The 24,908-nt window shown below is 37.6% G+C and overlaps 1 protein-coding gene across 2 annotated transcripts in view; it reads left to right on the top strand.

The window, feature by feature from the left end:
• Eif4g (eukaryotic translation initiation factor 4 gamma) overlaps positions 1 to 24,908 on the top strand; it is a 47,414-nt gene that overhangs the window by 13,256 nt on the left and 9,250 nt on the right. Inside the window, exons 1-7 of one of the 2 annotated variants that reach the window (XM_076440698.1) lie at positions 3,132 to 5,518; positions 10,888 to 11,246; positions 11,531 to 11,785; positions 12,009 to 12,144; positions 12,227 to 12,427; positions 16,171 to 16,367; positions 17,068 to 17,956. In XM_076440698.1, the coding sequence (XP_076296813.1) occupies positions 5,188 to 5,518; positions 10,888 to 11,246; positions 11,531 to 11,785; positions 12,009 to 12,144; positions 12,227 to 12,427; positions 16,171 to 16,367; positions 17,068 to 17,956 (2,368 nt within the window). In that variant the 5' untranslated portion in view covers positions 3,132 to 5,187. Of the gene's footprint in view, positions 1 to 3,131; positions 5,519 to 10,887; positions 11,247 to 11,530; positions 11,786 to 12,008; positions 12,145 to 12,226; positions 12,428 to 16,170; positions 16,368 to 17,067; positions 17,957 to 24,908 lie in introns of those variants that run through there. The other variant, XM_076440708.1, reaches the window with a different exon arrangement.

Consider the following 24,908-nt stretch of genomic DNA (forward strand, 5'->3'; position numbering starts at 1 on the left):
CCTTTCATGCAGCTCGTTGAATTTGTCTCACAATAGGGTTCCACTTAAAAAATTAATTCGATTTAAAAATGTCCCCCTCCACCTAACCTACAAAAAATTAACTTACACCTTAGTATGTCCGCCTTCGTATCGAACAATTTTTATCTAGACGTTTTTTTGACAAGTACAGTCCTTTACGAGATATTTCAATTTTCCGGAATAAAGGAAACACCCTGTACATTACGCGCCGAAGACGAAGTCAACGCGTAGCCGAACGATTTACCCTTGTAAAGAGCAACGAGAAATGGATTTTTATTTTCGTAGCTACAAACCTAGGAAAACATTACTATGGCCGGGTACTAATAAAACAGTACCGTCATTCACGTCTCATTGTTGTGCGTACGGTCAATCGCTTTCCTTTCTTTTCCTTGAACCTTTGCCTACCCTTAAAATGACTCCTCACGCGGTTGGTTCGGGACCCATTGTTTTGGCGAACGGTTCTTTCTTTGTTCAATGTTGAACGTTCCCCGAACTACGTCTGAAGGTATCTTGCTCGAAGTGAAACACAAATAAAACTCGGTAGACATAGATTTTTTTTCCTTGAATTTCGTTTGCATTGCCATTGGGGGTTTTGCCTAATAAAGATTTCGCGTAAAGATTATTTCATTTCAAATAGAGAGTTTACAACGTGCAGAGAGTGTATGTATTGTGGAAAGATAAAATAAGCTGTTTGTTTAAATGATCAGTTTCTCGGAAATTCTGATTTGAAAAAATTCTGCTTGGGAAGCAGCGCAATTGGAACATTTTTTTATATTTCTATCGCCCCATCGAGAACCTTAAACTTCGCGTGACACTGAACGCGCTAAAGTTTATATCGGGATTAAATTTTCTTAATGGCGGCTGTGCCGACTCAATACCGAGTAGAGATTACTGTAACACCGTGCTAGTGTCACAGCAATCATTAGCGCATGTCCCGAGCGCAGAAGAGAATGAGCTTCGACTTTTGATTATCTGAATTATAATTTTGTTGCACTTCCTCCTGCTGATATGTAGGTCATGCATACCCCTTCTTGCACCTATCCTAGACAAGCGAATCTAGGCTGTGGGCAGTGCCGGTGCATATAGGTATCGATCGTTGAACGGCGTTGCTGCAGTCTGGCCTGGTGCACCGGCAAAACTGGGTTACCCACCTAACCTATACACACAATTCCGCGGATCTTGTTCCTCGTCTCGACGAAGCCAAGCACGCCTCCCGTGTTTCTGTAACCCACGCGCTCGTGCATTTTCGCCCACACATGGCACACGCTCGTGCATCTTCGTGACTCCTCGTTCTTTTCTTGCTTCCTCAGTTGTTGTCCGACGTCTCCCTGATTGTCGTTAAGAAACGCATGCACCCTCTCCCCTTCTCATATTCTCTTGAGATGATAACGGAAAAATACTCGCCATTAGTCGCAGCACCATCTATCTAATGATTAAAATTACTGTTTTCAAGATCTTGGCTGCTCTGCAATATTCTAAATATGAAATAAAATTTCAACAAATCTGAACCACATGAAATGAAATATTTTTATTTTGTACGTCGAATGTGCATATTTTTTAAATTTACGTAGAGGTAATAAAAAGCATTTGGTCAAATATTCAATTTAAAATTAGACAGATTATTTACTAATTAAAATGATATGAGATTATTTTGAATTGTTAAACAAATAGAAATGCAAATGGCAAAAAGGGCGTAATAAACCGTAATATCAGAAAATTACGTTATCGCGTGATCAATATGTACTTTGTAAATGGTTAATTGTTTACTCATAATTAGCTCGTGTTTTCAACATTGTGAAAATTGTAAAATGGAGTCGAAGCATTTTTTTGTACTCACTGATGACGTCAATATTGTTATAGCAATATTTTCACAGTTTATGAAACCGAAGAATATAAAAATTTTTAAGATAGATCTAATTATTTTTTACAAAAGAATTTCTAGGAGATTTGTTCTTTTATTACATTTTCGTATGAATTTTTCACAGTACGACGAAGGTGCTACGCCATTGCGTTTTCATTCACGTGAATTACACTGGCGTCAAATTGGGGTGTACTAAGTTCTACTTGACCCTCAAACATAATTTATAAAATTTCTTAGCCGTTCATACATTTAAAGAAACAAATTAACGAATGGAAAACATTGCAATCAAAATTGTTCCTGCAGATATGCTGTAAATTATTCATTGGATTTTTCATGTACAAAACATAGCGATATTAATTCGATAAAGACGAAGTGTACTTAGAATTGCTTAAAAGTAATTTGGGAAATAAAAATGATTGATTTCTAGCAAGATTTAAACGCAAATATATAGCGGTTAGTTTATTTTAAGAGCTTATTTGATCTGTACTGTACTACGAAGTACAAACAAACGGGTGTGACATCTCGTGACGACGTTGAGGCGAATAGACTATATGCGCGCATGCACAAGGCTGCACGTCACCTTACCCTCGAGTGTCGTGGGGCTGCGCCTACTGCATTCATGCGAGTTGAAGGGTCTGCCATGTCGACGTCCATTACGCATGCGCAGGGCTTTGCACTCTGTCCACTAGTCTGCGCACGCGGCTGTACCTTCGACTCGGTGTGGGTTTGGCGTTTGACTACTTTCCAGGACCGTACCGCAATACGTGTACTTAACATATATAATGTTTCATTTTCAAAATATTTTTGAATTCACGAAAACATATCAGATTTCACTACATATCATGATTCATACTATACAATATATCAATTCAAGATACAATAATTTCGTCAAAAAATTACAAATTACTATAACAACAATACCAATGAAAACCATTGAAATGATTTAACTGTTAACGAAGAATGTTTTTTGTTACAATCAGTTCCCTTTTAACGATTTAGTACATAAAACTCATAAAAAATTCTTGCTATAATATTCGAAATGTTCCTACCAACTAATCTCCGTTGGAAGAAGGAAATGTATAATTCTCGTTTTCTAGTGGTGAAAGTTAGTTTAACGATGCCCTTCTAAAGCGTGGAGCTCTAACTTTAGGATAGTTAGAGTTTCAAGTTCGAAAATAGCAAAGGGTACATTCGAGGCAAACAGACGATCCTGTCACTCCTTAGTTGCAGAGCGAAACGGGTAGGGGGCCACCGGTCGCGATTCGTAGGTCGTGCGAGAAGGACTAGCCTGCATCAGTCTACGCCGCGTCCCTTGCAAAAGGGTACGCTCGTCTTCACGTCGATCGTTGATTTAATTCTTCCTTACCCGAGTTAACATAACACATACCTACAAAACATCCTTTGAATACACACTAACGTTTCTGTGTATTGCCGCGAAATAAAGATTCTTGAAACGGAAGGGCAACATCGTGGAAAACCTCATGGTGTATCTGTGAAAGAATCTCACGCAACCTAGGAACGACTTGACGCCGTTTCAATAGTCCGCATACGCTCGACATAACTGCATAGGCTTTTCTGAATGTTCGACGCGCGTGTCGTCGAATTTCTGTAGTGTTACGGGACCGGTGTGCGTGTGATCATCGTCTCGCGAGCGGTTTTCGCTCGTTCACCCTACACAACTTTTTATCGTTCGCGTAAATCTCGCTACGAAGAGAACTACATAGAACGCGGGACTCGGTACTTTTCGGCACGCGGCCGAATACCTCCGATCATCGGTCTCGCGAGACTTCCCCCTAGCGATCCAATAGGGAAGAAGGGACGCGCAAAGAAGAAAATTCGAAGGAGCCCAGCTAGCGAAACTACGGGGCTCATGTGCCGCCGCTGATTTCGTTCACGGATGCATCCTCGTCAGACATAACCTGTATGCGCTCCATGAACAGGAAGTTTCTCGTGGTAGGAGTGGGCGGTGCGAAGAGGGAGACGCCGGTCGAGCCTTAAATATCGATTTTGGCATGCAAGAGGTACGATAGTCCGTCCGTTTCCAACGTGTCCTCCTACCTTTGTGCATCTCCATGCTGACGAGTTTTGACAGTTGAGTGCGAGAGTTAGTGCGTCAAGAGGAATATCGCGTGCATCGACACGATACAAAAACAATATGGTGGCGCGGCATATTCGTGCCGAAAATTAACTACAGAGTTAACGGTGTTTTTTTCCAATGATAGTATTGCGATGTGTGAAGTTGTAGTATCGATTTTTTAAAACATAAAAGTGTTTGTTGAAAATGTTGTTCTCGGATCATCGTGTGTACAGACACTTCGTCTATAAAACACGTTTGAGGCAGGAAAATTCGGTGACTATCGATCGATCGTCTCATTAATGCTGGCCAAGACACTATTTCTTTCGTTCGTTGCACGGAAATTTTCGTCGATTTTCGAATTTCTGCACGGATCCAATCGAATTTTCATCCATCAACGATTCGATCTACGTTCTTCTCTCTGATCATCGAGATTATTCGTTTACAAAAGGGAAAAGAAAAAGGAAACAAATGAAAATGTGTTCTCTACGGTAACAAGTGAAGTCCGAAATACAACAGTAATCTCTCGAACAAGAATATTTAACTTTTAGACAAGCGAAATTCAACCAGAATTCGATACGTACACGCTGAAGAGAGCGAGATTTAAGAAAATATATTCAAGAAAAGAAAAAGGAATCAACGAAACTGCCAGTGTCTTCATAGATTTAACGACCCCTGTTAACTATAGGGCATATTCAACTATTATGATACACAAGCTCCATTTGTAAGGGTCTTTGTTGCGTTCGCTGATCAAGTGGACGATGACATCATGGTGCAGCATTGCCGATTGAGGACTCCATGGACAACGGAGACAGTGTTGGTAACATACCGATAAACCCTTCGGCACTGTTGTCTGTTTTTTCAATACGTCGGAACTGGCAATACCTATTCGAGATTGTCAAACGAGTAATTATCACTAAACTGAACGGCAGCGTGCTTTTACAGTCGCGCAGCTACATAGTAACATGATCGAACGAATAATACTCGAAATGAAATAAACGAGAAAGAAAAACAAATAAAGGAAAAATTCTGAAAACGCTCATAGATATTAGGTATTTGTGCACTCTCGTTGCCAATGAGCGCCTTCACAAGTAATTGTTCGTTAGACCTTGACATGATCGTTATTTGAAAATAAAAAGCTATCCACGCGTCATTTCATTCGGTATTCGGTCAACTGTTTCGGCCAAGACGCGCCGCTAACACTGGATAAAAAAGAAAATCTACATCAAGAAGAATGGTTTCGAGATATGGCGTCTCGAAGGAGGGCGCAGTGGGTGTTGCCGTTGGCGTAGGACCTATGCACTGTCTCCTGCCACATTGTGGGGGACCCCATCATCATCATCACCTTTCGGCCCCCCATCCACAAAATCCGCAGCCAGGTCACAATCACCACGTGCATCCGGCCCATCAACCACCACCCTCGCCGAGTCCCCATTTGAATCATCAGCTGAGCCACCATCAACTGACCGTCAACATTAACCATCTGAGTCATCAGCAACAACAACAGCAACAGACCCAACATCAACAAGCACCGCCTCAGTATCGCGTGGTCACTGCGAATGCCAGTAAGTACGAATATCGACGGGCAACGGATCAAGATTACCATATACATTTCACGAGAATAATTACTGTTTCCTGTTTAGATGAAAAGATTTTCCAAAAACAAAGTATTTTCATTCATCGTCCTGCTTTATTATACGGTCCTGGAATTCTAGAGTCTTGAATTATATTTGTTAATCGGCCAGATGTGTCTGATAATAAACTTTTGGTGCGATTTAGCGGCGATCACCGCTGACCGACAATGTTGAATACGCCAAACTACGATTCACTACTAAACGTCTTTAGCCAGACTGAACATTGACCTTGACGCATATATTCTACTTTTTGATTGGTTCTAGTGTCAAGATGGCTAGTTACATTCTCAGAATCGGTGCACGTGTTTCGATATATCCACGCGTTTATCGCAACACTTGATTAAATATTACGGTTTTCTGGCGGTTCAATGTTGTATCTAATGGTTGTACACTGTACAACCATATTGAATATGGTTGAAGCTGGTATTGTCTGATAATTCGAAAAAGATACTTTCAAGAAATTTTAGTTAAAATTCTTTCGTTTGACCTTTTTGCTGTTTTTTTACAGTATTATTTCGTATTTTGAACTTTTATAGTTTTATATTAGAGTGTAGCTGCTATATTTCGTTAACTACATAACATTTTTTTCAAGTATTGTCTAGTTTATACATAATTTTCCATTAATTACCAGAAATTAAGAATCCGTACACATCTCTACTGCTAGAATTGTTTTAAACAAATATTTGCATGAACTTTAATTTACATGAGAGCCAAATTTTGATTTGCTCCATCATGGATATACATTTTCGTGACCAATGGAAGCACTGTCTCAACTTTATCTTTCAGTCTGCTTCATTTTCATTTTTCCTGAATATTTGCATCAGTGCCTACGTTGTTACTGTGGATAATACATTCGATTCGAAATATCGTAATTCGACCTAAACTGTATCGCAGTTGGCTAAAATTGATCGGTAACTGCATACCTGAGGCTACCTTTTTATCTCGATCGATAAATCATTCATTGCTTACCTATGCATACGTAACAGCATACGTATGGATATAAGTGTCGTACACCTGTGCGTATAAAAGAAATGCGCATACACGCAGACCGTTATTTTCGAGCACACTGGAGGTAGTTAATTTGACCTGGTGCCCTATCTGTCAGGAGTCGAACCATTTCAGTCTATTTGCAGACACACGGCCAAGCTCGAGTTGTACTAAATAATCTCCGCGAAAATAAGTTTACAATATCCCCCTGGTGGGGGGGAATGTCAAGTGTACTATTCTCTTATAAAACTTTAATCGCGTATTTTTTTCTATTTCAATCCCTTATGTCCTGGTAATATCGAATACAATCATGAAAGGGCACTACCAACAATTGGATAACAGATCATTATCTCCTGTTATCAATTGTTTAAAACCAGAAAGCGAGCAGCTTTCTTGCCTTCAATTACGATCAGTTGTTACAACTGTGGTGTAGTCATTAATAGATTATACACTTTTTTTTACCTTTAAAAGTATTTCTAACGTCTGTTTATATAGCTTCGCAGCTACTCTATATTTCAGTGTACTCTATGCCCTTTTGTATCTAGGTAATCATTGCTAGGAGAAGTCTCTGGTGTTAAATACTCTGTCGTGATCTACAAACGGTTACCGTATCGATATATCGGACAGCTTAGTATTTAGGTTAGCCCTTAGCGCCCCTGAGCGGCATTGTAGACAATTCACGAAATAGGTCAATCGATAAAATGCTTTCTACCTTGTACAGTTGCGAAGGTACGTTCGATTCTTTCCTCTTGCTTGACACGTTTCGCCAACGTTACCCTCTGCTCTGACAAAACGTTTTAAGAAATTCTAACGATAATAGGTATATAAAAAAAAATTTATCGCCGTTTTAGTGATCCTTTCCTGTCGCATTCCTCGCGAAATATAGTTGGTTTTCGTACAACTGTAGACACATCATTTTCGTATTATTCATATGTCGAACATACAATTTTTGATTTCTTTTTTTCATATTCCACATTACATCATAATGTTCTTAAATATAAAAAAATCGGTTAACAATTTAAACTGTTATAGTATACTTTTCATACACGGTGGAGTATATATTTCTGATCATTTTTTTCATTTAGACACGTATAAAAACGTTGTATCTGTATATTCATACATATACACCTATAATTTAAGTTAATTTATATTTCATATATAACTCATTTGTATTTCTCGTCTGTCGTGGCAATTTTCGCATTATCCATTGTCGATTAATCCCCTCGGTTTATTTCATAAATTAGTTTACTAATTACTGTGATAATGACAATTCTGATAAAAAGGTTATTTTTTCAGTAAACGAATAATATTGTCTATCGCGAAAACACGATACTATTTCAATAAACAGCTTATGTAGATAACATTGGAATACCGCATTCAAATATACACCTCACATTTTTTCAAACTTTTAACTTCAGTTGTATGTATTACTTCTACTTATCATCCGTAATCTAGTCGCTGACGGAGTTATTTTGCACAAAAACTTGTAAGTGCTTATAGATACGCGAGGACGTGATAAATATGTGGCAACAGTAAAACGTGTATGTTAAAAGCAATCTACTTTATCTACCTTTCAATAAAGAGACGATAAATTCGAACAATTTATTTAAAATCTTATCATCGGTGCTTTAATATTATGTGCACGGCTCGACAATGTATCACTTTGTTTCTATTGATATGTTTCGTAGAATTCGAGGCTTACATAGACATTGTTGCAGACTTTTCTATTTTCTTGTGTATTGGTAGAAAAATTTGTCTATAAAAATTCATTTCACAGTATGTACTATGTTATCTTATTATACGTCACTGTAATAATAACCATCGTGTATAACAGAATGTATTTTTCTACGTTCATCACTTTCACACGTTAGCGTTGGCATGTACTGCTCGCCACGTGGCCGATGTATTCGTTCTAACCTCACTTCGACTTTCACATGTATTATCTGCGAACATGAACTTCGACTGTTCCTTTCGAAACCAAAAAATTTGTAGTATTATTTAAAAATCGTGTAGTTCTATTGATCGCGTACAATTGAAATCAAACTACGAGAATATACTTCTCATCGTATCCGCACATTATGTCGAGATTTATTGGTGGAAGTAGGGGAGTGGAAAAGACAGAATCAGAGAGGGAAGGGAATTGGCACCGGAAATGACGTATTGCATTCTGGATTGAATTTTCCAGGCCACGTTCCTTCACTATGTTGATACACACACATGTCTTAGATCAGTCATAATAAATGTATACATTCGCCTACTAATACACACTTCGTAAGTACGCGATAGTGCATGGGAATGACAATATTTCACTCTCTCGCTCATAGAAATAGGAGTACAGTTCTCCACTAATGATAACCTAATGCAGGCATTATAAAGAATACTTCAGAAAGAGATTATCGATTGAATAATGCTAAAGATAATTATGTTTAATAATCATTGAAAACGCAGGTACGGTCCTGTAATAGTAATTAAACGTTCTCGAGTAAATATCGATGCGAAATTTTGTCCAGTTTATGTATCCGTTATACCCACAGCTAGCCGTTATAAATGACTTCACGATGTGTATCAATTCATCACCGACGTTAATGAATGTTCTAATTCCCGAAAATTATTCTGCAAGTGTAACCTACAATTTACATGTTTTCGTGGTACTTAATACGATCCTGGCGATGGAGTTCGGCCTCGCCCCCCTTTCGTGGCAATCAATGCACTTACGGGACTACAGATAGCAGCACTGCTCCGGTCCCTGCCCACATGTGCAAAGATGGCCGTTCGCGAGGCCGTCTTCTCGGTTTCTTTGCTCACGTTCGAGCCTTGCTGTCATCTCATGGTTACTTCGTGGTAAAGTTTCTTTCGTTCGAATAGTTAACAGGTTTGCGTGACGAAAAACGATAGCCAGCTCCGTGACGATTTTCAACGGTGAGCGACGAATTATCCATATTTTTTTATTCCTCTGTCTCCCTGTGTTCTCTTAGCGTATTTTTGATAAGTTTCTAGCATGTGGTAAAAAACAGTTTTCGCGTTCCGCGTGAATTTCTCGCTGTTCACGCACCTAACCGTTCTAATCTCGCGATTTCTCGTGGTAAAGGGTTATAATAACGACGACAAGGTATTTTTGAACTGACTGCGCTCTCTGCATCTCTCAGATGGCGACGACGTGTCAAATGATGTCGTGCAATTCCACGCATAATCGCTTTCACGAGTAATTCGTTTAACGGCCGAACTGCAAGCACAGCACGCCAACAAAAGTATCACGCATATGCGAATCTGACGGCGCAATAGTGACCAGTTTTATTTTCTTTATTTTTCGGCATTGTTGAAACGGGTAGCTCTGATGGGTGTCAGATAAACTATGCTAATGAATGATTGGATGCTTTATTGTCATTATTTACTGCGTAACAATCGTTGATGCTATTCCAATGAATGATTACTTCGGTCGCGGATAAAACGCATACGAGAATACGAACCGTGTGTTTATATTTCAAGTACGATGAAATATAAGATGGTGATGTTCCTTTTATTACCAGAGAATGAATTTCATGCCAAGCACAAAACTAACTTGAATAATTGAGCAAACTGTACAGATGTTTGTGACAAGTATAATTAATTCGGGTGGATTTATGCAGAAGTAGTTAATATTTTTATTTCGTTAGTGAATCGCTGATGGTGTATTTATTTATCTATATGAAATAACTGTGCAACATTCGCATTTTATTATTTCAATACTGTCACGTATGCAACGTACGCGCGTGTGAGTCTCTCGTTAGCGTAAGTACTTGTTGAACAATCAGCTCGTGATAACTTCAAAGCGACCTTGAGAATGCAGAGAAGTTTTTTCTATGTACTTAATTCCAGCTATATTACCCCATACGCACGGAAAAATTAACTCTGTGCACGGTTACTAAGGCAATTAGTATATCCGTGTAAATATTTAATGGTGCTAATTATGTAAATAGTGTTATATTATGAACAAACAGGTAGAAAATGAATCGATATATTTTATACTATTGTGCCACACACTGTACATTAGTCGCTCTTATTTCTATAATTATTTAAAACTAGCACGAGATATTATCCATAAGTTCATAAAATCAAATTATATCGGATATAGTATAGGAACTAGCAAACATACACACACACACACACACTCACGCACGCAGTCGACTGTACGCGACATTGGCCGTTAACCGTAGAGTCTGTGAACTTACGTATACGTGACACTGGCCGATAATCCGTGCTTCAATGAAATTATATATGTATATGTGACACCAGCTTTCAAAATGTTAACTTATTGGTATCGTTTATGTTTTTAGGATCAGACTTTCATGTGTCTGGACAAAATTACGGCACCCAACCAGGGGGCCAGGTGGGCGGGGGAGGGGGTAGTGTAGGAGTACCTGGGGGTAGAGGACCTCCACCACTCGGCGGTTTACAGTCCATAGGACAATCGGCGGCAGGTATACCGCCAGGAGGTCCTGCTGGAGGGCAAGTACCATCTCAAACCCCGGCACCCGGGGTACAGTCACAACAGCCGCAAGGTCCGGCACCAACTACCACACCCCCCGTGCATACCCCATCGCCGCAGGAAATGGGAAAACAGGCCCACCTACAACCTCAGTCGCAACCTCTATCACAAGTATATGGGCCGACACAAACGAGGCCGACTTCGCAAGTGAGTATAAATTATTTAACACGTTGCCCACCACGGCACAACTAATTAAAACGGGGTCCCCGAAATGACGCTATATTGTTCATATAATTTTATGTATTTTAATTTTTTATCTGAATAAAAGTTCTGTTCGCCCATGCCCACATCCACATGGCTCTATCAGTTTAGCAGAATGGTTGGGAATTTAAAAAGAAAATTCACTCTTAAAGCCATATTCAACTCACAAAATATAAAATCCAATCCATAGTTGGAACCATGCTTATTAATATGTTGTTTATCAATTTCAGGGTTATTACCCACAAGGTGCAAGACCACAACAACCAAGAGGTATTAGCCACAGGGGTGGCCAAGGAGGTTCTGGTGCACAGGTAATAGGGATGTCGGGTGTTGGTGGAGGTGGAGGGCAACCAACAACGCTCTATCATCCGGGTGGTTTGCCAGTTCAAACCGGAGCAATGTTTCAAGTCCCCCCAAATCTTCATCCTGGCCCACATCAGCAATCTGTATACCCCATGAACAGTCAAATACCCCTTCAAGGACTAGTTGAGTATTGGCAATATATATACAATATATATTTCTTGCTGCGTACCATTTATATTATTCGGTTAATAATGAACGTACAATCTAGCCTTGGTATCAAAGAGATTTTCTTATGATTAAACAGCTCTTTTATGATTAAACTGGGATTAGTTTATACACAATTATAACATTTATTGTCGATATCATCATTGATCATAAACGTAACAAGTTTTATTCTACTTTTAGTTTAGTGGTCCACCTCAGAGGCATCAAACGCATCAAAATCAATCATATTTTGCACCATTTCAAAATTCAGCCATTCTTACGGCACAACATATGTTTGGATATGGCCCAACAGCAGCAACTCAAGTTCATCAACCTTGTAAGTGTTACCGTAGCATCGTAGCATAGTTGTACATACAATAACAAGAAACGATATTAACTACTGTTCATTGTTTTTATAGTTTATTGGCCTGGTCAACCTGCAAATCCACAATTAAGTTTAAGTAGAGCAGGTGCAAGTGCTGTTACTGGAGGGGCACAACATGTTACAGGCCCGTTGACCGGTGCCCAAGGAGCCCCAGTTGTACCACAAGGTACGCTCCAGCAGTCTACGCAGCAGGCCCAGCCTTTACCTGCAATGGGAATTTCTCTTTCTCAGACTGGTGAGTTATAAGCAGTTAAAAATGAAAAGTATGTGCTGGGTGTTTCGTAAATCGTGGTATGTATAACTGGCCAGAAGGTGATTGTACATGTAAAAAGGAGTTTATTACATAAAGTTTTGAGTTCAGACTCTTTGTCTTCTAATACTCCTTGACGTAAAAATTCACGCTTTATTTAAATTTGACAAGGAATGTTAAGTATTTAATTTGAAAGGAATTTAATATCTCGATAAAAAAAAGCAAAGTAACGGCAAAATAAGTAGAGCACTGTATGTACCCCTCAAAATCATATAATTTTTATTTGGAACATTATTTTTTACCACAAATAATTTACGAGTTATTTGAAGTCTTCACATTACGAGCACCCTGTACATATGTATGATATGTTTCATTTATCTGAAAACGGAAATATCTCGAAAATATCGTTATGTATTTAAAGGGAGACGTAAGTCTGTGTACACGAAGGTCATATTTTCCGAAATTTTACGAATAGTATTGCTTTTTTTAAATCGAATCACCTACCTTTTGTATCGTGAATGGATAGAGTATCAAATTTGCATACAAATGTATTGACCTCCATATATCCTAAGTTTAATAATTCTGTATATTTGTAATACTTGTAATACTTAAAATAAGAGGTAACGTATATAGCATAAAAAGCTCATTACTAAGGAGAATCCATATACAGTTGCGTGTAAAAGTTCCTGACCAGCTGCATTCCTTTTTTTTGTATTCCAAAAGCGATGTCTAAAAGAATTTTCACTAATATTGGGTAAAGGGGTATTACAAATAAAAAGAAATAATACAAGAGATAAACTCCGTTTATGTTGTACGTGTACTTATTTACAAAATTAGTAAATTAGTCTGTGCAAAAGATTATGGCCACGTCATTTAACAGAAGATCTTGTAGCCATGCATTGGCATGGAGTCGATTAATCTCGAAATGAGGTCTAAAGGAATTTTGTTCCATTCTTTCTTTAAAGTTTCAAATAATTCTGTCTTGTTTCGATGTTTAACTTTATCTACGCGTTGTTTCAGCTCCCCGTATATGCTCAATTGAATTAACGTCCTGGGATTAAGCAGGCCAGGTCAAAACTTTTATATTTTTGGAAACTATAAGCACTGTTTAACCTTTGATGTGTGTTTTAGATCGTTATGTTGAAAGATCCAATTTTCCGTCATTTTTCTTTCTGCGCACTGTGTAGTAGATTCTTACTTAAAATATCCCGGTAAAATTATACCGTCCATCTTTCTTTTAATTTCTATCAGTGGACTAAACCCTTGGGCGGAAAAGATGCCCAAGATCTTTATATTCCCTCCACCGTATTTTACACTTGCTATTTTATACTTTACTTCATATATTCAGCCAATTGGACGTCTTACATATTTTACATCTGTTCGTCTAAAAAGGCCAGCATCGTGTACTTCTCGTACTCTCTTCGCGTAATTCATGAGAAATTTGAGAAGCAATCTTCTTTACGTCTCTTACAGATTTTTATGTAATAACGCGGTCAATCCTTTCCGCTGGTTTTCTTGGTCTTTCTACGTGGTTTGTCTTTTAAATCATGTCATTAACAGTCAACTTCCCAATTAATAATGAAGCAGTAATCTCACGGGAAGATCTGCCGCTTTGTGATAATTCAATCACTTTTCTCCGTAACTCAACGGCCGTGTTTCAACGCGTTATCGTTTCGACGGCGTACTTAAAACTGATCTTAGTATTCTTGCGAATGAATATGAGTAAATTCGATATAAAAAATAGTATTATATTGCTGCATTATTTCTCTTTATTTACGATACCCCTCTATTCAATGTTAGTGAAAATTTGTTTAGATATCGCTTTTGTGATACAAAATGAAAAATGTAACTGGCCGGAAGCTTTTACACGCAGTTGTATATCAAATACGTAAAAATGTGATACTAATTAGAAAAGTTGGACGAATACGATGGTAAAAGTTCCAGACAAAATATAAAATATTAGAAAATTTGCAATCTTTTGCTTCGCTTGCGTTAGTCTGAGTGAGTCTCGCCGATAGTCGAGCGTGTTTAGCACTTAATTGGTTTCGAAAAAGACCCCTCCTCTTTACAGTTAGGCCTTTTTGACAATTACGAAGAAAATACTGTAGCTGTATATAAGATGAAATATTGACCAATTCAAGTAGTTGCCGACTGGTCGACAGTGCGTAACGGCTCCAAGGGAACGGTCGGCTCGAGACCCATGGTTCCTTAGAGACTTTTGTTCCTCGCGATGAATAGGATTTTGGCCGTAAAATTTAAGCCCAAGAACGATGGCGTGCAGAATTACGAAATAGTGGCCACAATAAATAATTTTGACACATCCTGTACATTTATTAGCGTTACTTTATATAACATTTATTTAACTTTGTTACTAGAGTATAAAAGTAGATATAAAAACACTATTTTCAGCAATCGTGTAAAATGAATCAATTGTGTTTTTATTTTATTTGAATATTACCTACGGATTTATTAGGTATGGGAATAAGTTTCCGCCTCATTTTGTTGAAAAGAAGCGTATAAACAATTCCCATAGCGTGAAAACGTTTTCCAACAGTAGATCGATCGACGTTCAATTCAGTTGACAGTTTTGCAAGTGTTTGACGTGGATTTCCATCAAGTAATGCTGGGAAATCTGTATCTTCGAATTTTTTGGCACACCATCGCAATCTTTGCCCTTACGTCGAAATCTTGTATTTGATGGAGCATCGTCCCCGTAAATATATAATAAATATATATAGTAAATATATATAACACCTTTCTTTAAAACAAAATAATGCAACATGACTTCCGCAAATGCTGCTTACTTGTAACAAAAGTCGACATTTTTCACGCGAAAAATTGACAGCTGTTCACGCTCGAAACAATTGCCACTAACTGCGTTTTGAAGCTTAGACATAGACCTTTCAATAACATGTACTACGTTTCATGAAATACGCGATCGGTACTTAAGTACAACGACATCTCCAAAAGGGCGGAAACTTATTCCCCTACCTTATATATATATTCGTATCTACATAATAGTTTCGTAACTGTTTCGAGCAGATTAACCCGCACTTTGTAGATATTAGGAACCGTTACCTCATTGTCAGTTTGGGTTGCACTGGCCTTCCTTGGGCAATTGGGTTTAGGTTGCCTAAGGAAGATTTCGGAGTAGGCGTCAGGCTAGAATCTTTGGTTCTAAGTAAAGAAAGGGAAGAGACATAAATCACGAAAATGCAATTCCATGAAAATTTAAAGGTTGTAAGAAATTATTTGTGACCGGGAGGTCCTGGGGATACCGACGATTTAAATTCTTAAAATCTTTCTGTAAGGATCTTCACCCGGCCATGGTATTATCCCAATGCTCAGGTATGAAGGTTCAGGTAAATCCCTAAACTCCTTCACGGAAGTATTGCATAAAATCCGTTCCTTCTTAGCTAACTCCCCAGTTCAGTTCTCTCTGAGCAACAGACATTAGAGGTCCTAGTACTTTCAGTTCAGTTCTCTCTGAGCAACAGAGACTAGTGTGTCCTAGTAGCTTCACAGCTATCCGTAGTTGTCATTTATTCAGTTGAACGTTTAAAGTAATGTACGTTGTGAGTAATGTGTATGGAATGTACGGTGGTGAGTGCTCCGTTAAATATCCGGAATTTTATCGAATATTTACTACATTATTATTGCAATAAACAATTTCCATATCGCGTGATTGCATATTATGTGAAAAGTGAATAATTGTTCGTTCTTTATAGACGTGTACTCAGGACATAATGGCGGTGCAACAAATACGGCGAACAGTACGATAAAATCTCGGAAACCAAGAGGACAAAATGCTATTACCGATATAGTAGATCCATCAACCGGTAAAAACATTAGTCACGAAATTTATAAAGATAATGAAACTATTCCGAGTGGTGAATCTAGCAATCGTGAAACTCCTCAGCCACAGGTGAGTTGTATTGCAATATTAATTTTTTAACAATTGACTATAAGAGTTTCGTATTTATAATATTAAATTTGTTTCATAAAACAGCACCCCTTAAATTTCACTTTGAATTTGATAAATAAATAAGGTGAGAAATGTGCGATTAATGTACTCTTCTAGTCAGTTGTTTATGTTATTAGTATCTGCGCCAAACAGCCATAGTTATTGTAATATTGTTGTTTTTAATTCTTTGTTTTATGATTCTCAAGATTCAATAATACCTGTAAGTAATTAGCAAAAATATAAATTTTAATTGCCACTTTCATATCCTGTTCTGATGTGTATAGACTAACTAAAAAGGTACATAGTTATTTTACTTGAACACATTTTCAAACAACATTTGTTTCTAAGAGAATTACACATTCAAACACATTGTTCAGATTACATACTAAAATGTTTCTTGATTTTATAATGAGAAAGATTAATTTATTGTGTAAAGTACTATTATCGTGAAAGTATTGTCGTAAATATTTTTTAGAAACTATGGCTGGAGGGTAACAGACGCATATAATGTATTCAACGTTTCTTTTATTTCTCCTAGTACATTTGGTTTCATTTCTCGTCCTATGATTTGAGTTTGGAGCCAGTTTTTAGTTGTCAAGCATAATCTTTATTCGATTGCTCTGTATCATTGTCTATCACGCAGAATTGGTGATTGTTACAGAACAATGACGCTGAGGTGCAAGCCGAGTTTGCGGCGCAGGTTGCAAAGACACTGACCAAAGTCGCGACCGATGAGTCTAGTTCCGACTCGACGGTACCGACTAGTAGTGTATCAAACACAACCATGCCACAGAACATAGCGCAAAGTTTACCAAGTTCTCAAACGAGTTCTAGTAATGATGCGAACAGTCAGTGTAGTACCAGTTCACCAACGCAAAATATACCTACCGTAACCGCGTTGTGTAGTCACTCGTCGTTAGGTACCACTAGTAATGTGGCTCAAGTAGACTCTAGTGCGGTGAAAACAGAGTCTAAACCACTCCAAATTCCTGTGAAGGAATTTCAACCTCGTGGCGAAATAAATAAAAGTGTGGTCATTGAGGAACCACCACCGCCGGCTGCTCCACGTAATTTAAACAAGGATGATATTTCTGCGCAGCTATCCGCGATGACTGTTACTGAAGAGGAGGTGAAGAGTACGAGTGCTTCACCTACCGTCACACAGGTGTCGATTCCCCAAACGAACATACCAAGTACGAACGTTCCGGAGGTCCCAAAACCGTCCGCCACTGCCCCATGTGCTAACCCCCTTCCTGCCAGAGAGCCGTTCCCTAATTTATCCAGTAAGAATTCATCGAGTTCACCGCCTAGAAGGAAATCTCAGATACACAGTCATAATCAACCCGCCGTCGCGACGGAGCTGCATTCGAGTGCCAAAGAACAAAAAGAAAAGAAAACTAGGGAGAAGAGCGTCAGTTCCAGAGGCGCTACTCCCACACCTGCTCACAACCAAACTGACCATCATCCAAAAGCTAATGGAGATGCAACTGGTGATAAGCTGGAGCCTGAACCTCTTAGAAGTGAAGTTCAACAACAAAAATCATCTGATGGTGAGTTCCTCCAAAATTTTTTTAATCATTCTCATTTTATTCTCGTATTGCTTCAACACATTTATCTCGTGGGATGCTCATGCAGTTCAGAGAAGATTTCGTCTTCAAATTTCATTAAAATGATGAATAATATAAAGAAAAGTGAACTTCTTATATCACATTATTGCAGTAGCCCTTATGTTTGTAATATAAGAGAACGCACACATTTTGCTTTTTCATGTATTATCAATATACAATTAATAAGGACTTGTATCATGCTGCATAATTTTGTCTAAAATGCTTTCTCCATATTATAAATCAGAAAAGTATAACTTCGTAAAGAATTAGATTTATTTAATATTCTCAAGAGGAAAGACCAATTCTTTTTTTAAGCTTTCAATACTTCCAATTTTTTATGTTAAAAATTGTAGCACATCTGCTTACATTTTATAGTAACGACTATATGCTTTTTTCTATACCTAAGTGCTAGTTAGATATCTTAAATATATTATCTAGACTTCTATTGATTTTGCACAGTTCTCCAAAATATAAATTACAGGTACGATACTCAGTTATCGTTAATTATCAACTATTAAATATTTTATTCTTATCATCTTACATGTTTTGTAATACTTCATGTTGAATTTATAAGTAACCTTGTTTGGGAACATGCGTATCTTCATAACTAATGTATGAATATACCTATTGCTCATTCAAGCACGCAAATGGTTGAAAATGACTTGAATTTTTTACGCTTATGCAAACGTTTATTATTACTTATTACGTTCATTACTTCGCTTCTGGAGAAATCTTAAGCATTCGAGTATTACGAAAAAGATCGACTTGGTGTAGGTTAGGATTTGAGTGTCGAGAAATAGGTTCTCTTCCCTTAGTCAGTGTCCAAGTAGTTTGAACTTTGCTTTCACGATAGCTTTAAGAGTCGTCATTGTCCGCAATTCAGCATGTAAATAATCATGAGCCTCGAATTAAGTCGGTACACTTTTTCTGTATGTATCTGAAAAGATCGCCTAGTTCTGAAATTGTTAGGTACAATGGTATGAACACTGTACACAATCGCGATGCCTTTATATAGACACGTGTGTACGGGCGCATAGAGGTGATACATATCTTTAAGTTACGCACGTGCGAACGGACGACACGAATATTTCGAACTATCCTTTTTCTATATATAATGTTTTGTATTCGTATACATAACGTCGTGTAATTGTATCGTTTGAATACTACTGACAGGGGTCGTCGGATATTTCTGTGGTATCGCAATACGATTTGCTTTCATTCTAACCTCTCAGTTTCATACTTTCTGTTACAAGTCTTAAACGTCGGTCTCGCATCGTGGATTCTTTTTCGATTGAATAGTTCGTCCGTGATTTTCTCTTTCAAAAGACATTAATTTACGAAAAGTGCAAAACGGGGAATATTTATTTTTTTATACGGAATTCCCAAAAGACGTTCAACATCTCTAAAAATAGTGTATAAAGTAATGGTTGTTAACAAAGACCATCATGCTACACTTACGTACTTGCATTATTAGCATGGATACACGAGCAGTTATTCAAGAAAGTGGAAAAAGAGTGTTTCAAATGCATAAAGATAATATTTAATTGAAAATGATTGACTTACGTTTTATATTTTATCGAACTATAAAATCTACCAGGGAGAAAAGTGTATTGTGAACATTACCACGTGCGGAAGAGTAATCTTTGGAGAAAGTTATGAACAGTGCTTTACATCTAATCGGAAAAGTAAAAGAATACGGTACATATTAAAGTTTCGGATCGAATTTTTCGTGCATATTCGTCAAAATGGGTAACAGAAAGAAGGGTAAGTTCATGATTGCTACGTTCATGCGATACCGAATGCGGTATCGAATTATGCTCCATAGAAATTATCTCCTTGGTCTAGGAAATTCAATCACGGCAGTGTATAAATATTCATTCAGTGTAAATATTCATTGGATTACAATTTTTGTTCGTAACGTAGGCAAGGTTTAGTCCTTCAATAAAGTAGCATAGTAAAGTGGTAGTGGCATTCTTTTGTCGTTGTCGTTGTTGGTACGGTAGTTTCATAAAGATATTAAAAATATATCAGAACACAGACATTTTGTATTCTATTGGAATGCACGGGTTCAATGTGAACGGGTCTTTCCGCAATGATTGAAACGCTGGGCACAGGAACTCCGAAAGGAGCTTCGTGCCAGACGGTGACATCATCGCATGAAAAGGCGCGAAACGTACCGAAGATACACGAGCATTGACGATCGTGTAGCTGGAGGGAGGATCCCGGTTCCTTTCCTCATCGAACAACGAATTTCCTCCAGTAGCCAGCACGTGCTGTGCTAGCCGGGCGTATTTTTACTCCGTTTAGCCCATTTCCCTTTTCCTTTTATAACTTTTTTTTAATCAAGAAACTGTATCATAATTATACACATAAGTACATATTTAAATTCACTACTACGTAAATACTTATTAGCTTTTAAATTTGTATAAACTACTACGTAACGAATACGCTTATTATATTGCGTCTTACTGCAGTCCGTTCCTATAAGACTTATATCTCACGATATTCCGAAGAAATTGTACATATGTATTTCTTATTTAATCGTAACGAGCGCCCTTTACACGCATCGGTTCTTTCTCTCTCTCTCTGTTTATACATATATACATATTTTCATTTTTTTAAATGTTTACCACGCTAAACTTCCAAAGCTTGAAGAAAAAAGCTTTACCTTAAAAGATTTTATTCCGCCCCGTACTTTTTTTTGTAAATTATTCTTACTGTGACATAAAGTGATCAAGCGGATGCAACGACAACGACCAAGGACGATCTTAATTCGAAATGTATGTATAAAATTATTTTTTGTTCACTTTTGAACTGCCTCGTTCCTAGCAGGCACGACTTTAGGCATGTCTACCGTTCGCAACGTGGTTCCGACATTTTGTATTCATAAGGTTCCACGAATCCAAAGTTCAGTTCGATATACTATAATATTTTAACATTGAAGTAAATATTTACTATGAATTATTCTTCCGTGGATTTTTCTTTGCAAGTGCTTTCGAATTATCGCCATAAAGAGGCCGCACATAATGAACGAATTTCGAAGGTCGATACACGAGTGTGTTCAAATATGGCTGCCAAGAACGAGACTGGGTGTATGCTTCATTTTGACGGAATTTTCTTACTCGGGACTCGTAATATTTACTGAACCGAACGTTTCTGAGATCTATTAAAATTGAAAAATTCAGTTATCGCAAAATTATCATCGTAAACTTGTGAATAACGGTCAATACTATTCATCATGCTCTAACCACGTGCACGCGGAATAATCCATTTTTAAAGTTATTTGAATCAAACGAGCGACTTCATGTTTCGTATAAAGTATTTATTAATAAAACGCCAGTGCTTATTTTTATATACCAATTATTATGTTTTAATTGATGATAATTCTATGTATTTCTGATGCTCGTAAATATATTTAGCCATTTTGTGTGAACAGCCACGAAAAAGGAATACTCCATATTTGATCATGGGTGCCTTAGCGTGATAACTAAGAATTTTTATCTTGCTTCATTTACTCATGTATTCACGAATCATCAAATATGTTCCTTGTTATTTCAAATTAAATATAAATTATTTTCAAGAAAGTAAAAATGAAAGAGTAACAAAATATAGATACGGCGGGAATTCGTATAAGTTCTGTTCTCTGTTTTTTCAATATACTTTTGGGAGTTCAAGTTTAAATAGAATACTAAATCACAAAGTATTTATAATTAGATTATGAATAAATAGAAGCACTGGAAGTGGACGTGTAGTCACGTTCATAATTATGTTCTTCATTTTAGATTGTTGTTTAGAGAGCTAATCAATATTTTTTGTCTAAAGAAAAACGTTAGATTATATTGTATGAGTACGTGTTGAAAAAAACTTTCTAATCGTTAAAATTTAGTGACGAAATTTATTACACGGTAGAAGAACCGACAAATATTAACGAAGAATTTAACGAATTTTTACATGTCGGAAGTTCCGTGCATTTACAGTTATGTAATGAGTAGGGATCTAATAGGCCAAATATATTTTACATTATCATGGGCGCCATTGTGAAAAATTGATGCCTACAAACTTTGGTCATTAAAATGCGTGGGGTCACGGTCGCGCGTGTACGGTGGGCTACTACATGCATGGTTAGGATGTCTATTAGTGTCATTTCACAAGAGCACGCGTCGTGCGTGTGCAAAAAATATCTCAAGACTTTCGGCGTCAGTGGCAACCTTGAGCATTCACCAATCGAGTGAAAGGTTTTCATTGGTTAGAAAAATGATCGTTCTAGGTTGCAGGTATTTTTCGTGCGTGAAAGTAATCTACGTATTATAAGTACCATATGATTACAGTGTCCATTTACTCCATAGATTTACTAAATAATCACTGTCTTTTATCAAATAATCACATTTCGGAAATATCCATTAATTTTAAAATTAATCGTCCATTATTTTCGGAGTGATGGAAAGGGAAAGGTAACTCCTAGTTAAAACTGGAGTGATTTCTTGTATTTAGGAAAATATCTGAAGACTGCAGTAACTTTTTATTTAATATCGTACATTGTGTATTATTAAATCAACGAACTATATATTGCTTTCATATTTGAAGAAATATTAATGTTGTATTTTACACATAAAACACGTGACTTTTATAGTTCCAATTTATTGTACATTACCAATTTTGGTAACGACAGTAAAGCAGAGAAAATATTGCGTACAAGTTTAACGATCATTCAATGTACTTTTCAGATTGTTACCTCGACCTGCTTTTATAAAATCTTACTCAAGCTACTTTCATGCATCAAATTAACTGCTGTCTCATAGTGTAGCGTACTTTGTTTTAGGAATTGCTCTGGAAGTACATTATCGCAAATGCCTTCCGAACAATACCATTTAAAAAGCATAATTTTCTTGACGGTAAATGTAATTAAAATATTTAAATCGTAATTTTTTTATTAAAATATACGTAGGACAAAAATAAAAATTTTGCTGTATGTAGAAACAATTGTGGTACTTTATTAAATTATTAAGCTGGTACACTTGTGATTTCTGATGTACGCGCATTTCAAACAGAGAAACAGTTACTCGCTGTATTTTCGTTTCCTCAATTGTTGAATAAGGACGTAATGTTGAAGAAAATTGCAGTAGAACATTTTAATTAAGCGGGTACTCGGGTGTACCCATTTACTGTATTTCTTTCAACAATTTGTTAATGTTCCTCTAAAAATATTACAAAATTTCGCTGAATGTCCATTCTTTACTCGGTAATATATTAATTTATAGTCTTATAATGAGAATTTGTGCAAACATGTTAAATGCAGAAAGATTTTAAATAATCTATACATTTTCGTTGACTACATAAGGGTTAAATGGATATTATGTAAAATATCAACATTTTATTGTCGCAAGTTTTATCGTAACCAGGGCGGATTTTTCCGAATCTATAGCTTTATTTTCATCGTGTCGACTGAAATTACCGCTCCGGTTACCTATGACACGTTGTTCGCGATTATTCCAAAACTCACAGATTCTCCTGTCCGATATATTTCGTTAGGAGCTCGTATCGGGTTGGGTTGTCAGGAAAGCCCCCACTGCGCATGCGTCCGAACAAAACCGGCGAACAGAACTAATTTAAGAAATCCTGTGTCGTGCCTGTTGGTTTGCACCAGTTCACAGGTTAAAATAGTTGCGCGAAAGTCGTAAGAGGAGCTTCCGAAGGAGGCCTTTTTTCCCCGAAGTGTTCGCCGACTTTTGATCGGGGAACGTCCGGACCGTTAAAAAGAAGTTACGATAAAGTCCTATCGCCTATACGAGACTCTCACTTCCGGGTCACTGTTCGCCGAGAATTCTCTACGATTTCGCGTTCCCGATTTTGTCTATTCCGCGGACTCTTCGCGTTCGCCTAGATAATAAAGGAACCAAAAAGAAAAAAGTCAAAATGCCAACTTCATCTTTGTATGTTGCATCTGCGAGCATGATTCTATCTACCCCGACTTTGGCAAGCTTTTGGCAGGTTTATAAATAAATACTGATTCAGTGCAGTAGCAGCAGTGTAGCAGCAAACGGCACATTCACAGAACACACACGCGCGCGCGCGCTCGCTCGCGCACACGCACGCACACATGGACCATTGAAATTCGAGCCGCACAAAGAGTTTTGTGCTGCGAGAATGTGACTCGTTAATATCCGATATGCTTTTCATATGGAAAAGACAATCCCAAAACCATCGTTCGAACACGTGTAAATAACGCACAGTGCGCGCAACACACCACCTCGAACACCGTGAAAATGGGCGACCGCAGAATTAATGGCAGCGCTCGTGTCAGCAGTAGCTCTCGATCGAGGAGTCGTAATCGACGAGGTTCCAGAGATCATGGTACACATAAGTAACTTGTAGTTTTCGAGAACGACTTGCATTGATTGGCAAACACATGTTGAAAGGTCGACTAGCAACGAATCTCTTCAATTTTTGCAGTAACGTCCCCTCTTTCAACTTCACAACGATGGATTGAAGTAGTATCATAATCAATGTGTAGAATGTTCGTTACACGATACAATTTCTAACTGTGAATTGATGCGTTTGACGACGGCAAGTGGATTTGATATCCGATGTCAGACTTCGTTGAAACACGTTAGAACATCTGGTCGGCCAGTGTTCGTGAGAAAATTAAGAAATATCTTATATAATAGATTTTTTGCTTTTGTTCGTTAGAATCGATCATTTCGTCGATTATTTAACCGATCGTATCTGAGTAAAGTGCAAGCACGAATGTAAATGTATTTCTTGTGTTAAGTAAATAATTTCAATACTATTTTCTTATCGCGAAATAATTGGATTTCTGTGTCCTCACAGTCTGTAAATTCGTGTACACGTCAATAAAAAAGTGAAATGTCGCGGCGAAGTGTGCTGTGATCTGAGA

Source organism: Lasioglossum baleicum, chromosome 2, assembly GCF_051020765.1.
Source record: "Lasioglossum baleicum chromosome 2, iyLasBale1, whole genome shotgun sequence".
NCBI lineage: Eukaryota > Metazoa > Arthropoda > Insecta > Hymenoptera > Halictidae > Lasioglossum > Lasioglossum baleicum.